General features: G+C 47.0%; 1 protein-coding gene across 1 annotated transcript in view; it reads left to right on the top strand.

Moving 5' to 3' along the window:
- The window catches only part of LOC135385234 (caspase-3-like), a 70,869-nt gene extending 56,231 nt beyond the window's left edge, over positions 1–14,638 (top strand). The window contains exons 5-7 of the mRNA XM_064614427.1: positions 340–381; positions 476–584; positions 14,091–14,638. Of these exons, the coding sequence (XP_064470497.1) occupies positions 340–381; positions 476–584; positions 14,091–14,347 (408 nt within the window). The 3' untranslated portion in view covers positions 14,348–14,638. The remainder of the gene's footprint in view (positions 1–339; positions 382–475; positions 585–14,090) is intronic.
- The last annotated feature ends 2,994 nt before the right edge of the window (positions 14,639–17,632 follow it).

Raw genomic sequence — 17,632 nt, 5'->3', positions numbered from 1 at the left:
CGTAATACAAAGGCAACGATTTATTACATACTAGCGAATGCAAGAAAAAACACAAGCGATACCAACAGTCCCCCCCAGCAAGTTCCTCCTGGTCCGGGGAAACAGGAGCCTCTCTCTCAAGCTAGGCCACGAGCCTCGTTTTTACCATTTTGGCCCCGCCCTCTGTATGCCCTTGCCTAGAACTTCGGCACGTTTCACGCCAGACACCTTCGTTCGCGACAGTTATCAGTCCTTTGAGAACAAGAGTTCCACATCCCCCCTTCCAAAAAACATTTCAACAGCAACTAGCTTGCAGCCCCCGCACACTAGAGAGTGACAGCGTGTCTTTTTCTAACGCAGGCATGCCAGAACGACGAAATCGAACCGGAAAAGAAAAAAGCGGTAAGGAAACGTACAGAGCGTTGCCTGTAGTGATGAAACACCTTAATCATGATCATCATCGCCATCATCAAAACAGAGCTGATATTGTTGTTAGGGAGATGATGACTCTGATGACTCTGATGACGAGGAAGGATGCTACGCCACTTGGGACTACAAGATTGTCCTGCCCGCGGACTTCTTCTTGAGCTTTGGAACTCCTCCTGGTGAGTTTAACGCATAGATACCGCTTCAGACACCGCTACAAACGGCGATCCGACGGAAATGTGTGGACTTTGCTGCGTGCTTTGCCCACGTTGTCGCCCCCCCCCCCCCCCCACAAGGATCCGGACAATCTACTGTAAAAACGTTTTGTTGACTTATCGGCACGTTGGAGATATTTTCATGTGAAAGAGAAGCAACTGTGAATCCACCTTGGCGTCTTTATTGCGTGCTCCAGCTTCCCCCTGTACTTTTAAAGGGGCAATGAGGTGTGATTTAACGTGGCTCGAAACCCTGTCTCATTCGTCAAGATGTCAGTCATAGGGCTCACCACGCAAAATAATTTCGCCGTTCCGTGTGTTGTCGATGCGCAATTAAGTTTGCAAAAACAGTCTGAGAAAGGAACCGCGGACGACTCACACGATCGTCGCCTGACCTCGAAAAGTCCCCGTGCCTTTTCTTTGTTGCTTTACTCTCAGTTCACGCGCTGCTTTCACCCAGTCTACGTCACGAGTCACATGCCAGGGGACCACGCTACGTCACGACGTTCCCTTATCCTCTGATATGCTCTTTCCAAGGGCGGAGTATGCGGAGTATATTACAAAGGTGTGTAGAAAAGAGGCTTCGCGCGCGTGCCGCAGTTCGCTTGCGCCCGTCGTTCTTTCGCAGGAGCTCATTTGATTCGTTGGAGAATACACCGTAGGATTGAGGGTCACCTCAGTGCCCCTTCGAGGTAGCAATGAAAATCCTCGCAATGTTTCTTGTTTGCTTTAGGATAGGCAGTGGAACACTAATCATAGCAGACCAGTCTGTACCGCTTCGATCCAGACGTGCTCTTGATGCCCTTCGATTCCGGATGCGCCTTTTTCAGTGGCATCAGGCAGTGTTGGGAAACGTCCAAAGCTAACCGCATTCAACGTTTGCGCAACGGCGGGTGGACCTCAAGTGATCATTTACGTACTCTCTCAAGGAGACAATCTCCTTGAGACCTGAAGAACACTTTTACTACAAGCGAAAAAGTCTCAGAGAGGTATTTGTGAGCGACAATGAATTATAACGAGCAGTACTGCAGCAATGCGTACGCATGATGCCATTGATTGTGACTGTAGTTCCGCTATTGAACTCCCACAAGGTACGCAAACGCACTATAGTATGATCACACTTTAGTATGATCCCGCAGCAGTCGGATAGGGGTAGACTTGTGGCGGCATTGCCAGCGCCATCACATCAACGCGCGAATAATAAATAGCCTTGCCTCGGGCAACCCGAGCTCTCGCTCTGACCTGGCAATTCCACCGCCATGTTGTTGCCCGGTCTTGTTGGTGTTCAGTAGCGCTACAGTGGTGACCCGGACCCGCGCTTAACCCCGCTTGTCCATTTCTAGAGTAGCTTGATGGGCTTGTTGGTACATGACTCAGAGAACTCATTGGTACACGACTCAGTTGGTACATGACTCAGATGGTACATGACTCAGATGTTTGTGTGTCTTCTTGTGTCGTTGTCCCTGTTTTTGACTGCTCCTTGTTCTCTTGCAAGTCGAAACAGGGTCAACATAAAACCTTTACAAATACTGGCCGTAGGCACAGTAACCACCCACTCTTGCAATGACTCCAAACAACCTTGGGATTTGTATCTGAGCCGGATACGGCTGCAGTGGGGGTGGCGCCAATTTTGTTACTCTCCTGGCTGTTCACTAGTAGCAACGGCGTCCCCTGGCACGCTAAAGTACTCGCCGACAGTCATAGAAATATGCCTATGCTAACTGAAAGATGTCTCCTAGTGGAGGCTACAGGTACCACGGGCGAATGTCACAAGAAGAACGCTAATATTAAAGGGACCATGAAATTATTATTTTTTCTCGTTTTCATCAGAAAGAAAACATTTTTCATGACAAAACATAGAGGATGTCGACCTGCTAGGCGCTACACATCCGGTCGCGTGCGACACGTCACAAGGTCGACCCCGCCCATTTGTTCCGACGGCACTTCAACGAGAAGTCTTCTCGAGCTATCATTCATTATCCTGTAGCGGGCCGTGGACAACGACGAAGATGGCCACGCGCCTGAGCACCGGCCTCAGTTCCACCGGCGCGGCCATGGAGATAGGCCACCGTCATCGCCTCTCCGTGGTATACCATCACCGTCGGTCGGGGCTCATGTAGAGGAACTCCACCTCCTCTACATTTGGTGACCCGGACGATGAAGATCAAGTTCGGAGCAATTAGGCCCTTGACCATCCCAAATTTCTGACAACACCACGGCACGCTCTCCCTGGAAGCCACCGCCATTCCTCATCATGACGACATCACGACCGCTGCTCGCCGATCAACACGCCGACCGCTCCCGTCCCGCTTCTGTCCACGCTACCGATCCGACCGACCCGCACAGACCGACCGCCCGACTCGCAACGACCCGACCGACCCGTACCGACCGACCGACAGACCCGCAACGACCCGACAGCTCACTGATCATCGCATCCGCCCACCGACCATCGATTCAAGGCTTCCAGGGACCGCTATCCACGGCCCCCGGCACACTCACCACCCTCTTCTTCATTTCTGCATCTCAACTCTCACTCGCTGCCGGCCGCGACACCTGAGCAACGTGCTCGCCTGCCGGTTTCGGCAGTCGCGGCAGCCGACGCCACGGCACGCATCAGCCGGCGTCTCGGCAATCCTCACGGCTACGCCGCCTCACTTCCTGGGACCCTACGAGCTCTCGCTCCCGTGCCGGTTGCGGCGCCCCAGGCCACGACTCCAACGCCAGACCACGCCTTCGACGACGTCAACGTTCATCTCTGGCAAACCTCATCTCGGCCGCTCCCGCCCCACTCATCGACCTCTGCCTGCAACGTGTGCTGTGCCGCCCGAGGACATGTCCAGCAGTGCGCGTCATCCACGGTCACTCTGGCTCTCTCCCTCCGGTATAGACGTGATTCTTGGATCTTTCTTATCGCCGCTCCGCGTCTGAGGGGGGGAGCACTGTAGCGGGCCGTGGACAACGACGAAGATGGCCACGCGCCTGAGCACCGGCCTCAGTTCCACCGGCGCGGCCATGGAGATAGGCCACCGTCATCGCCTCTCCGTGGTATACCATCATCGCCGGTCGGTACTCATGTGGAGGAAGACTATCGTCCTCTACAATCCCATCCTGGCATACGCGCAACTCAACTCATATCTCGGCGCTACGTCTGGCCCTTCATGAACAAGGACATCAGGCGCTGGGTTCAAGCCTGCATTCCGTGTCAGCGGACCAAGGTTCACAGGCACACCCGCCTTCATCCTTCTCAGTTCCCCGCGCCAGACAGCCGCTTCGCTCATATCCACATCGACTTGGTGGGACCACTCCCAATATCATCCGGCTATCGTTACATCTTCACCATCATTGACCACTTCACCCGTTGGCCTGAGGCTGTACCGGTACCCGACGCCACTGCATCCACAGTTGCAGCCGCCCTCTTGAACACCTGGGTGCCGCGCTTCGGTGTACCCTTTATCATCACGTCAGACCGAGGTCCCCAGTTCGAGTCCGCCCTCTTCTCTAGACTCTTCAACACACTGGGCTGCAAGCGGATTCGAACGACTGCCTACCACCCGGCGTCAAACGGCCTCGTTGAGCGCTTCCACCGACAGCTCAAGGTTGCCCTCCGGGCTGCTCCTGAAGCACGCTGGCCAGAAGTCATACCGCTCGCGCTCCTGGGGATCCGTTCCACCTTCAAAGCTGACATGAGCTGCGCCGTCGCCGAGATGGTATACGGCATGTCCCTACGCCTCCCCGGAGATCTCATTTACCCGTTGCCAGGCAGCACTGCTCTCTCACCAGCTGACTACGTTTCGCGGCTCCGCCGTACTATGGCCGCCCTTCGTCCAGCAAATTCTCGGCCCTCGCGTGTGCCCTCGGCCTTCCAGCAGCCCGACCTTGCCTCCTGCACACACGTCTTTGTGCGCTGTGACGCTGTACGAAGCCCCTGCAACCGCCCTACAAAGGCCCTCACCTCGTGCTGCGCCGTTCACCCAACTTTTACACCATTCAGCTGAACGGCCGCGAGGACACTGTTGCCTTAGAACGGCTTAAGCCGGCATACGTCGACGCTGTACCACCGTTGCCGCCGTCCTTCTTCGTGGAGCTACTCCACGACTCACCCCCCACGGCAAGCTGTCCGCTCACTACTCCGGCTGCTCTTCCCCCACCGTCTCCCCGACTCAGACCGCCCCGACAAGTCACTTGGGCTCCCAAGCTCGTTTCTATTCGCCAGCTTCCAGCGCTTGGCTAGGGTGGAGGCCCTGTGGTGGCATTGCCAGCGCTATCACATCAAGGCGCGAATAATAAATAGCCTTGCCTCGGTCAGCCCGAGCTCTCGCTCTGACCTGGCAATTCCACTGCCATGCTGTTGCCTGGTCTCGTTAGTTTTCAGTAGCACTACAGACTTAATGGGGGCTCGGCCCGTTCGGCGATCATTGTTGCCAGACGTCTGAATTTTGACATATCCTATGGAATAAACATGACATCGTCTGCTAAATTACTAAAAGCTATGCAATAATTTTTATTTAATTAGGACCTGAAAAAGTAAATTACGAGATGGACACGTTTGAAAATATCAGCTTTCAATGTTCGTACAGTAGGAAATCGCAAAAAGAAATAGCAGAAAGTGGAATCAAGAAGATAATGCTTGACCCCTTCATTTCGATCAGCAGTATCCAAGGCGAGATACCATGGTGTGCATGATACTAAGATATGCAGAGCATGGATTGTGGATACTGCATGTGCAGAACATACATACATACCAGTAGTTTATCCAGTTTAGTTTATCCAGTTTAGTTATATTTAGTTTATATATATTAGGTAAAAAAATTGAGGGAGCAGTTACATTGTAACAGGAGTACACAGGGGAAAATAGGGGGGTGTTGCCAAACATTTGGGGGGGTTTCGAGGGGACTGCACGAATCACTGATGCAGACGTTTTTTCAGGAGTCGGGACTAAGGTTCCGAATCCCGAGCCGTTTTTATAATCCCGGGATTTCGGGATTTCGAAATGTGGATCCCGGGATCTCGGGACGGGATCGGGATTTTTTCGCAACTATACCAATGGTTATGGCTATACCTATGGTTCCTTTGCATGTTTATGTACAGCGTGATTCCTTTCAAGCGATACGATAAAAAAAAAAGAAAAAGACGCACTTGTTTTCACCGCTCGCGGTTAATGTAATTAATGTATTTGCATTCCCGTCTGAGGGGTATAAAACACGAGTCCCAAATTTACGTTTCGGATGGAAGCCCTAATTAGTTTCATTAACTAACGAAAATAGACATTTATTGTGATATGAAGCTTGGATGTGCTCTCAAACTTCTCATACAAAGTAGAACGTGAAGAAAAACAATGTGCAAGTTTCCGGCGATGCAGGATCAAAAATAACAAAGACGGTTAAGAGCATCAGCTGTTTACTATATACATTAAAAACAAGACTTTCGTGCAGTAGGCTGCACTTCTTCAGGTTTGAGGACCTGTTACAAGTGGTGAAGCATATATCAAAAAACCAAGTCACATGGTACAAGAGAAAAGGGTAAGGGTGAAGGGAACTACAAACACAATACAAATATCAACAAAAATGAAAATGAAAAACAAAACAAAACGCAATCAGTAGGAGGTGGCTCGACAAGGTCAGACAGACATGCATACAGACGAGTCGGAGTTGTACGTGGAGGAAACCAGTGAACAGCACATGAATAGGCACAGCAGCCAGTTGGCACAAAAGGCTTTAGAATGCGTACGGGGAATTAGGGCTCAAGGGCGAAGGATTGAGGACACACAGCACCTTGATGGCTAAGAGCTTCCAGACTCTGGGAAAGTAACGCGGGGTTGGTGTCTTACTGATTGTGTATCATCGTGTATGATGTGAAAAATGGCAGACAAGTTATAATACAATAAATAGACTCATAGTGTAAAGGACTGTAATGGACCGCCGTACACGTTGATGCCGTGCGGCTGTAACGTTGCAAATTTCGAAATGAAAAAGGATTCTCGATTTTTGCGTTTGATGTCATTAGCGTACCCGGATTCTAAAATGGTGATAAGTATATGCGTATGCAGATCATGTCCCGGAAGATTAAAATGTAGCGATACAGGTGACTGGCGTTTATTAACAATATCTGATTTATGGCCATAAAATCTTTCACGGATGGTGTTACGTGTTTCGCCTATGTATTGTTTATTGCACAATTTGCATGTAATGAGATAGCAAACATTGAATGAGTTACAGTGAAGGGACTGCCGAATAGAGAAAACGAAACCATTAACAGCGCTACAGGTGGAGGTACATGTTGCAATAAATGAGCAAGTTTGGCAGCGGTTGCTGTTGCAAGGAGCGCAACCGGGACTCTGTTGATTATTGCGAGAGGAAGTGAGTAAGTCGCGTATGTTACGTGATCTCCGAAATGTAATAGTTGGAGCATTAGGGAAAATGTCTTTGAGATATTCATCGGCGTGGAGTATGTTTAAATGGCGTTTGAACACAGATCCTACATTACGGAGTGTGCGGTTGTAAGGTGTAATGAAAGTACATTTATTATGACTTGATGCCTTATTGGATTCACGAGAAAGCAACCTTTCCCTGTCTAGGGCGGTGGCTCTGGCTAGGGCATTGTTGATGAGATCGTCGGGATATCTACGCTCCTTGAAGTCATTGCACATGTCCTTTACATGCTTCAAAAAAATCTTGTGTATTGGAACATATGCGTTTTAAACGTGTGAGTTGTCCAAATGGAATGTTTCGCTTTTGGATATTAGGGTGATGGCTGTTGAAATGAAGGTACTGCCGTTTGTCAGTCGGCTTCTTATAGAGCTCTGTGACGAGTTTACCCGACTCGAGAGAAACAGTGACGTCTAGAAAGTTGATTGAAGTACGAGAGTAGTTGCACGTGAATTTGATGGAATTGTGTCGTGAGTTAAAATGATCAAAAAATGAGAGTAGAGAGCTGCTGTCCAGATGGCAAAAATATCATCAATGTATCGCAGGAATACTAATGGTGTCACTGGAAAAGACTCTAAGGCTCTTTGTTCAAACAGGCCCATGAAGAGGTTTGCGTAATTGGGTGAAACACGGGAACCCATCGCTGCGCCCTGAAAGTTGTTGTACTGCAAGACTAACTCAAGAAGACAGATAATGGTTTTAGTTTGAAGAAGATCAGACGGAAAGGAGGAAAGAAAAAGCTCTACAGCGTTGACACCTTCATCATGGGGAATATTTGTATATAATGACGTCACATCCATAGTTACCAGTATAGCGTTGTTGAGGTTAGGAGAACTGTTATTAATGGAATTTATTTGGGCAAGGAAGTCGTTAGTGTCCTTTACATAAGAGGGAAGTTGTGGAGGAATATGCTTGATGCAGTGATCTAAGACGAGGGATATTTTCTCAGTCGGTGTATTAACACCCGAAATTATAGGCCTGCCAGGGTGGTTAATTTTGTGCATCTTAATAAGGAGATAAAAAGAGCCAGGCGTGGTGTTCTTTGGCTTAATAAAGTCTGCTATATTGCGCGGGAGAGAGTTGTCTTTGGTAAGTTCTAAGATCTTCTTGTTGATTATTTGGCAGAATAATGACGTCGGGTCGCCATCAAGAGGTCTGTAAAAAGTCTCATCATCAAGGTGTTTGTTTGCCTCATCTATGTAGGCCGATGCATTCATAACGACTATTCCGCCACCTTTGTCAGCAGGTCTAATAATGATATCTTTACGTCTCTTAAGATTCATTAAGGCCGTCCTTTCTGCTTTAGATAAGTTAAAATTATTAGCGTTGATATCAATGACAGTTAGGCATTTAATATCGTTATAAACCGCTCTAATGTAATTGTCAATCATGGGGCTTGTTTTCGACGGGTCTGGTGTCCAGCTTGAGGGTTTCTTAAATGGTGTTATCTCTATGTTCACTGCCGTGGAAAAACGTCTGCAGGTGCATTCTACGACCTAAGCTCAGAAGGTCATTTAGGATTTCGAAATTGTCAGTGCTGGGAGGGGTGGGCACAAAGGTGAGACCTTTGGATAACACATTTACTTCTGCTTTGTTTAATGGTACGTTAGCGAGATTGAATACCACGTTGTTTGTGGCTGAACTGGGATATGTATGAGGTGTCAAAGCATCGCAAATATCAAGATCCTCAATCGGAGTGAGTTGAATGCCGTCGCGTTTCGCCTTCTTGGACTTAGTGCGTTGCAGGACGGAAAGTTTACGGACACAAAAAGAGCGCAGCTCATCCAGCTCATCCGGCGATAGTACACGGCTAAGTTGTCGAAGTTGATTGTCTGTGTCCTTAATGACATGTGAGGCTTCATTCTGTGAGATTCTGATGAGGCTTATGGAAGCATGGGTCAAGATATTGGACCAACTTTTGGAATTACGGGGAGATTGAAATTTAAATGAGGAACATGCACTCAGCAGCAAACCTTTAGGAACAACGTGTTGTCTAATGCAATCGGTATAAAAAATACGAGTGGGAAACAAACCTTGCTTTCTTATCTAACAATTTTCGAGCCTTCAGGAAAGAAGGGGACTTTGAATTGGGAATTGAATTGTTTTTAACGACAAACATTATGTCCAAGTTCAGGGCGCAGCGATGGGTTCCCGTGTTTCACCCAATTACGCAAACCTCTTCATGGGCCTTTTTGAACAAAGAGCCTTAGAGTCTTTTCCAGTGACACCATTAGTATTCCTGCGATACATTGATGATATTTTTGCCATCTGGACAGCTGACGAAACCTCTCTACTCTCATTTTTTGATCATTTTAACTCACGACACAATTCCATCAAATTCACGTGCAACTACTCTCGTACTTCAATCAACTTTCTAGACGTCACTGTTTCTCTCGAGTCGGGTAAACTCGTCACAGATCTCTATAAGAAGCCGACTGACAAACGGCAGTACCTTCATTTCAACAGCCATCACCCTAATATCCAAAAGCGAAACATTCCATTTGGACAACTCACACGTTTAAAACGCATATGTTCCAATACACAAGATTTTTTGAAGCATGCAAAGGACATGTGCAATGACTTCAAGGAGCGTAGATATCCCGACGATCTCATCAACAATGCCCTAGCCAGAGCCACCTCCCTAGACAGGGAAAGGTTGCTTTCTCGTGAATCCAATAAGGCATCAAGTCATAATAAATGTACTTTCATTACACCTTACAACCGCACACTCCGTAATGTAGGATCTGTGTTCAAACGCCATTTAAACATACTCCACGCCGATGAATATCTCAAAGACATTTTCCCTAATGCTCCGACTATTACATTTCGGAGATCACGTAACATACGCGACTTACTCACTTCCTCTCGCAATAATCAACAGAGTCCCGGTTGCGCTCCTTGCAACAGCAACCGCTGCCAAACTTGCTCATTTATTGCAACATGTACCTCCACCTGTAGCACTGTTAATGGTTTCGTTTTCTCTATTCGGCAGTCCCTTCACTGTAACTCATTCAATGTTTGCTATCTCATTACATGCAAATTGTGCAATAAACAATACATAGGCGAAACACGTAACACCATCCGTGAAAGATTTTATGGCCATAAATCAGATATTGTTAATAAACGCCAGTCACCTGTATCGCTACATTTTAATCTTCCGGGACATGATCTGCATACGCATATACTTATCACCATTTTAGAATCCGGGTACGCTAATGACATCAAACGCAAAAATCGAGAATCCTTTTTCATTTCGAAATTTGCAACGTTACAGCCGCACGGCATCAACGTGTACGGCGGTCCATTACAGTCCTTTACACTATGAGTCTATTTATTGTATTATAACTTGTCTGCCATTTTTCACATCATACACGATGATACACAATCAGTAAGACACCAACCCCGCGTTACTTTCCCAGAGTCTGGAAGCTCTTAGCCATCAAGGTGCTGTGTGTCCTCAATCCTTCGCCCTTGAGCCCTAATTCCCCGTACGCATTCTAAAGCCTTTTGTGCCAACTGGCTGCTGTGCCTATTCATGTGCTGTTCACTGGTTTCCTCCACGTACAACTCCGACTCGTATGTATGTATGTCTGTCTGACCTTGTCGAGCCACCTCCTACTGATTGCGTTTTGTTTTGTTTTTCATTTTCATTTTGTTGATATTTGTATCGCGTTTGTAGTTCCCTTCACCCTTACCCTTTTCTCTTGTACCATGTGACTTGGTTTTTTGATATATGCTTCACCACTTGTAACAGGTCCTCAAACCTGAAGAAGTGCAGCCTACTGCACGAAAGTCTTGTTTTTAATGTATATAGTAAATAGCTGATGCTCTTAACCGTCTTTGTTATTTTTGATTCTCATACAAAGTGAGAAAAACGTTCAAAATTTAATGATGAAAGATGTACCCACAAAATCAAAATTTACCCACTTTTGTTTTTTGAGTTCGTCTTGGTCGGGGCGGTGTTGCAAATTAGCGTTCATCCGGAAGCTTTTTGGTGCTTATATTGTAAGCCCCTCATATGGGAATACAAATACACTAGTCGTGCTCGAAAAAAAAGTAGCGCGTCTAAATCAAAGAGGAATCACCCTGTATGTGTACTGTTTGTGCATACCATATCAGTCTGCAAACAAATGTTCCAACAGATTTCAAAGGATCCCCAGATTTGCACGTGGTGAAAGGACCGGCAGCCCTCCCCGAAAAAAAAGGAAAGAAAAGAAGGTAGACTCGTAGAAAGTAACACGTGTCAAATCGAATCATTCAAAGAACACGAAAAACAGTGAGAGAGGTGCTCCAGTTCTATTGCGTATAGACCCACTGCTTTGGCAATCCGAGTACGTTGTGAACACTAGTAACGGCAAAGCGGAAATGAACTTTTTCACTTTTGTACATCCTTCGTTAGATGACAGAACCAGCTACTACAGTTTCGCTTCCTCATAGGTAGGGTACGGAATCCGGAGCCGTTTTTGCAATCTCGGGATGTCGGGATACCTAACTGTTGATCCCAGGACGGGATCGGGTTTTTTACTTTTTGTTTGTTCCGCCACTCTCCTCAGAATGTCATATAGGACTGTATACACCTGCACTCCACGCCATATCGCAAGTTGCGGTCAAGTGCGCGGTTCGTGCGTCATTCCCACGGAACATTCTAGTGGAACAAAATGCAAGGGAAACAGAGAATGAAAAAACAAAAATGGTCAACTGCGAAAAGTTTTCTCACGTGGTATATTGAGCATTCGCACCACCCCGGAATTGCGAATCGGAATGCGTCTCTACTTGTCGTCTGCTACGAATTCTCTTGTGGCTGCGGTTTTTCCCGCGGTTAGCAGTGCGCGAGAATAACGGTATAAGAATTAGTTAGAATAAGTAGAACGTTCAGCACATGTATTTATGTGGCAGCCAAAATGTATGACGTTCTTCGCATATTCTGCTGGAGCATCCCAGGGAATGCCGCACACATGAATATATGGAATGGTGCGTTTTGCTCTTCTTCCATTTTATTCATCCACAGTGATGGTTGTGTTCTGTCTGGTGCAAATCGACGACAAGCGACGGAAGTGTGGCTAGCATAAGTGGCCTATCATAGATTAGCCTCACGTTAACATCATGTCATGCAGGCATTTTGAGAGATATAGATGGCAACTCGCGGAATTGTTCGAGAGGATCGCGTTCGGCGGAAGATCAGAAGATTGTTGCGGATGTTCAAAGCGTTATCCTTGTGTCAGCAGTCGCAATTTAGCATGCAAAACACGGGAAGTCATTGTGCAAAAGATGAAGTAAAAGTTCTTTCTCCCTCTACACGATTTTCGGGGTGTGCTGCTTGAGATCGCGACGGGTTTCCAAAAAGGACGCCTGATGAGGTAGATGACAAACTTCAGCAGCGTTTAATATGGTACAATATATACAAGGCTTACAGCTGGCTGGACAAGAACCCGGCGGAAGTGTGGACGGTGATACAAGGTCCCGGACCTCCCTGCAGGAAGGGTCTCCGTTCGAGCTACTCAAAACTTACATGCGCCCGCTTTTATGGGGCAAAAATGATCGCTGCCCACTCCAGGCAGGGCACAATGAAGGCACTCGAAGGAAACAAAAATTAAGTACCTAATTGGTGAAGTTAACAAGGTTGCTCACATGAAAATTCGCGTGTTAGCTTGGTTTCAATTCCAAATTCCTGTCCGCCATGTCGCAGCTTTCCTAGTGCTCTGATAAGGGCTCAAGGGATTATGCAAAGCTGGCAACAAAGTGTGAAGGCCAAGTGCTTCGCGCGCGCGCAGTTTCCCTTTCTGCCAGAGAAACGTGTGACAAACATCGAGGACTATTTGCCACTGCTCGGCAGCGAGATGGCAAAGTGAAACTAAAAATACCAAGCCTTTGCAATTACAGCCTTATAGATGAGGATGATCACGTTAACTGGAATGATGCATTCCCTTCGTGTGTTTGGGCACCTTGTGAAATTACATAGCTGAACGGCATTCACACCCAATGGCTCCATGTGTACGCATTGCTGAAATATCTGCATTACATTGCATTACCTTGTAATATGTTATCGGTTAAAAGCGCTTGTGCCTATCACTTTTTCTCTCGCGATAAAATTGTTTGAGTTCCTTTTCTTGAGAGACTACAGAAACAGTTGCTTCGGACACCGGCCTCTCGCCTTTTTGGAAATGCTGCATGTAGTTACCTTTCGGTGCGTCTCAGCGGCGTCGCGTATCGCTGACAGGAGCTCGGTATTCCCCTCGACGAACGCCAGACGCGGTCGGGCCGGAACAGTGGGCGAAACAGGAAAATACTGATGGGCATAACACAAGAAGGCAAGCGAGCTGGTGTGACGGGGAAGAAGACAACATCTCCTTAAGCTTGTGGATCGTAGAGGGATGAGGACGTGAACAAAGTCCACCTCGACGGTAACGAGGTAATAACGCCGGTAGTCGAGGCCGGTAACTAGAATCCAACACATTGGAAACGCGGTTCACTGTTTCGCTAGTGAATGAACAAGCTAAAGAATGGTCAACTATGGCATTATGTCTTATAAATACAGCCTGCTACATCAATTCGAGAAGGATTTAAACTCATGCAGCTCTTGGATCCGTTAGACAAGAAGGTATTGGCGTGGAGGGACAAAGAAGCACTGGTAGAATAGACGGTGCCATAGGAAGAACCTTTTCTGTTTTGGTAAGCCCCCCGGGCCATTCCGAGAAGTGCTCAGCGTGGCAAATGTACACGAAAACGCAAAATTCTTCATGGCGAACCATTAAGCATAGTCTGCTGCCTGACAGAAGTTGGGGCCCAATGTCCCAGTCCATATTGCGTAAGCTAACGACTCAAGGAATCTAGGCTTGTTGTTGTCCCTTTTCGCTGTAAATCGCGACCAGCCCATAGGCTCATGGCGGATGAAGGCGCCTCGGGGCCAGATTTAGTGTTCGAGAACGGCCCCTTCAGTTGCCTTGAGCTCAGCTGCAACACATAATCAAGCTTATAGGACATCCAGTTCCGCTTCTTTTTTTCTTTTTGTATGCAATGTCACATATAATTCTAACGGTCATTTCAGGGTACGTGGCCTGGTGGACTGATTGCAAAGGAAGCCCTTACCTTGCGGCTTTGCTCAAGGAGCTTCCGAAGGGTACAGGTTACCTAGACAACGAGAAAGAAACATACGCTTCCTTGACACAATTGCTCACCACTGTTGCCTCATCCGCCAGTCTGTTTGATGTGAGCGATAATATGTGTGATCCGAGTCAGCAAGGGGATGTCGTGAAACAAATGCCCTGCTACGTTTCGACGCTCACCAAGAGGCTGTTCCTGTAAACAGAGGACTGGTCAATGGTCACCAATTCAGACAAGAAACCTTAGTTGTGCCTACTCCACTCTCAACTGGATTCGGATACACCGGCGGCGCAGCGATTCCTTTGCTCGCGAACAACCAGAAAAAGTTTTGCATGCGGACGTCAAATCTGACTTTGCAGCTGATGTGAAACCCTTGGTGCGGTACAGTCCGTCTCTTATTGTTATAAAAGTATAAGCTACGTTATCATGTTTAATTTCTGTTAAATAGTCAGTCTGTTAAACAGCTTGGGTCAAATAAATGAAGTAAATCAAGCACTGCCTTTCCAGGAGGCGTGGTTCGAGAGCTTAACTAGACAGGAACAAATTTGCTCGTAAACATAGCACATTACCCAGTGGTATTAAGTGACTGTATAGCAGATAATATTTCCGGCAAAAACAAGAGAGGTTCGCGTGTATCGCCATCACTGTTCTTCGAAGCTGGGGAAGGGAGGGATGGAAAGTTAAAATACGCTGAACTGGCGAAGGCTGGGGAAGGCTTCGGCACATTTATCACTTTAGGTTTTGTTTCATTTGTTGAAGACGATTTTGTCTTGGAATGCACGGGAAAAGGCACGGGATGCCTGACGAAGCCATACCACCACGTTTTGTTAGCATGTTGCAGAAGCTTCTCGATGTTAGATATATTTCATCCATACAGTGTAGTTTGCAACAGTACGCTCCAGTGGCAGGAGATTTATCAAATTTTCGAACGATTTGCCTGAAGCGCGCCACGACCGAGGACAACGGTGTGCCCACTTATAAACCAAGGTAGGACTTGCAATCAGGAAGGTGTATTAATCTTTTTTTCTTCCTCTATCACATCACATCACAAATTTATTAATCATCCGGAAAGTCAGAGCCCTATACTCCATTTTCCGTGCGAAGTGAAGTCGAACGAAGCCTAACCTTCTCAATAACCGTAATCCTATCAATCTGCAATATGGTAGACACACGTTGGAACGATGAAGGACGTAAAACCGCAATTCACAGTAGTCCGTGAACTAGTATGGATCCTATTCCAGTGACCGCCATGCACTGCCTCTGCATCAGTTGCTTTCGTTTCAGCATTGTTTTGGCTTGTGGCGAATTGACACGTTGTTTTTTACAGTGAGCCACTTCCAGTAGCCATTTACAGTGAGCCACTTCCTGTATTCGACGATACGTTACACGGCCCTATTAAAAGTGCTTCTAGTGGTCCCCCTAACTCTCTAGGGTCTTAGGTATTATGGGACATTTGGGGTAACCCTTGTAGTATTCCGCCACCTGAATCCCACACGGGTGCGTGACCCGACCCATCAAGCACAGCAGCCGCAGCCCCGAGGAACGCCAACACAACAATTGAACCTCAGTGTGCAATAAGAGGATAAGGCGGCTTGTACCTCTTTGAGTAACTTGTAGCTGTTACCTGCGTCCAGAGTTGAAGTTTGCATTGAAGGGTACCCATTTTCAAACTCTGCCAGAATTCAAGTACAAAACGGCAACACTACTGAAGCTGCTGACACATGATGGTCTGGAGCACCACTTCCAACAGTAGGAAATTCGTGTCCAGCGTTGCATAGATAGGGGAGGGGAGTGTGTTGAAGAGGAAAACTGTTAATTTGGGATGACGTAATATTATACACGACCTTCCCCTCCAGTCTCGTTATTTAAATGGCCACACTGTCGGCCCAGGACGCATACTAATCCCCCTGTCCCCCACTCCTTCCTGCTGTCCTCTCTCCGTCTGTCCACATCTGTACGTCGCTCATAGCCACAGTTGCTTCGCGGCGCTAACACGCAATCAAAAAAAAAAATGGCCACACTCCTTTTGCAGCCCTCCAATCAATCGTAGATACATAAAATGTAAAGGTTAAACATACATTTGCATTAGTACCAAAGTCGGTAGTACGACGCATGAATATCAAGGTAAGGTTACATGAAATACTAAACGTTTTAATACATTTGCATTAGTACCAAAGTCAGTACTGGGATGCGTGAATGTCAAGGTATGGTTACATGAAGTACTAAAAGCTTTTTATACATTTGTATTAATGGCAAAGTCAGTAGTAGGACGCATGATTATCAAGGTATGGTTACATGACAGACTAAAAGGTTAAATGCATTTGCATGAATGCAAAAACCAGCGGCATAGCCGAGTGGGCTAAGGCGTCCGCTCATTGGTGATAACCAAGGTCGTGCTGTAGACTGGGAGGTGGCGGGTTCGAATCCTGTCACCGGCTGTGCTGTCTGAGGTTTTCCCTGGGCTTTCCGAAGACTTTCCAGACGAATGTCGGCAGAGTTCCCCTTGAAGACGGCCCAGGACGCATACTAATCCCCCTGTCCCCCACTCCTTCCTGCTGTCCTCTCTTCGTCTGTCCACATCTGTACGTCGCTCATAGCCACAGTTGCTTCGCGGCGCTACCACGCAATCAACAAAAAAAAAAAGCGAAAGTCAGTACTGGGATGCATGATTATAAAGGAATGGTTACATGAAATACTAAAAGGCTAAATACATTTGCATTAGTACCAAAGTCGGTAGTACGACGCATGAATATCAAGGTAAGGTTACATGAAATACTAAACGTTTTAATACATTTGCATTAGTACCAAAGTCAGTACTGGGATGCGTGAATGTCAAGGTATGGTTACATGAAGTACTAAAAGCTTTTTATACATTTGTATTAATGGCAAAGTCAGTAGTAGGACGCATGATTATCAAGGTATGGTTACATGACAGACTAAAAGGTTAAATGCATTTGCATGAATGCAAAAACCAGCGGCATAGCCGAGTGGGCTAAGGCGTCCGCTCATTGGTGATAACCAAGGTCGTGCTGTAGACTGGGAGGTGGCGGGTTCGAATCCTGTCACCGGCTGTGCTGTCTGAGGTTTTCCCTGGGCTTTCCGAAGACTTTCCAGACGAATGTCGGCAGAGTTCCCCTTGAAGACGGCCCAGGACGCATACTAATCCCCCTGTCCCCCACTCCTTCCTGCTGTCCTCTCTTCGTCTGTCCACATCTGTACGTCGCTCATAGCCACAGTTGCTTCGCGGCGCTACCACGCAATCAACAAAAAAAAAAAGCGAAAGTCAGTACTGGGATGCATGATTATAAAGGAATGGTTACATGAAATACTAAAAGGCTAAATACATTTGCATTAGTGCCAAAGTCAGTAGTAGGATGCATGAATATCAAGGTATGGTTATACGAAATACTAAACGGTTAAATACATTTGCATTAGTACCGAAGTCAGTAGTAGGATGCATGAATATCAATGCATGGTTACATGAAA

The sequence above is a fragment of the Ornithodoros turicata genome, chromosome 2 (assembly GCF_037126465.1).
Source record: "Ornithodoros turicata isolate Travis chromosome 2, ASM3712646v1, whole genome shotgun sequence".
In the NCBI taxonomy this organism is placed as follows: domain Eukaryota; kingdom Metazoa; phylum Arthropoda; class Arachnida; order Ixodida; family Argasidae; genus Ornithodoros; species Ornithodoros turicata.
This window is presented reverse-complemented; position numbering and strand designations above follow the sequence as displayed.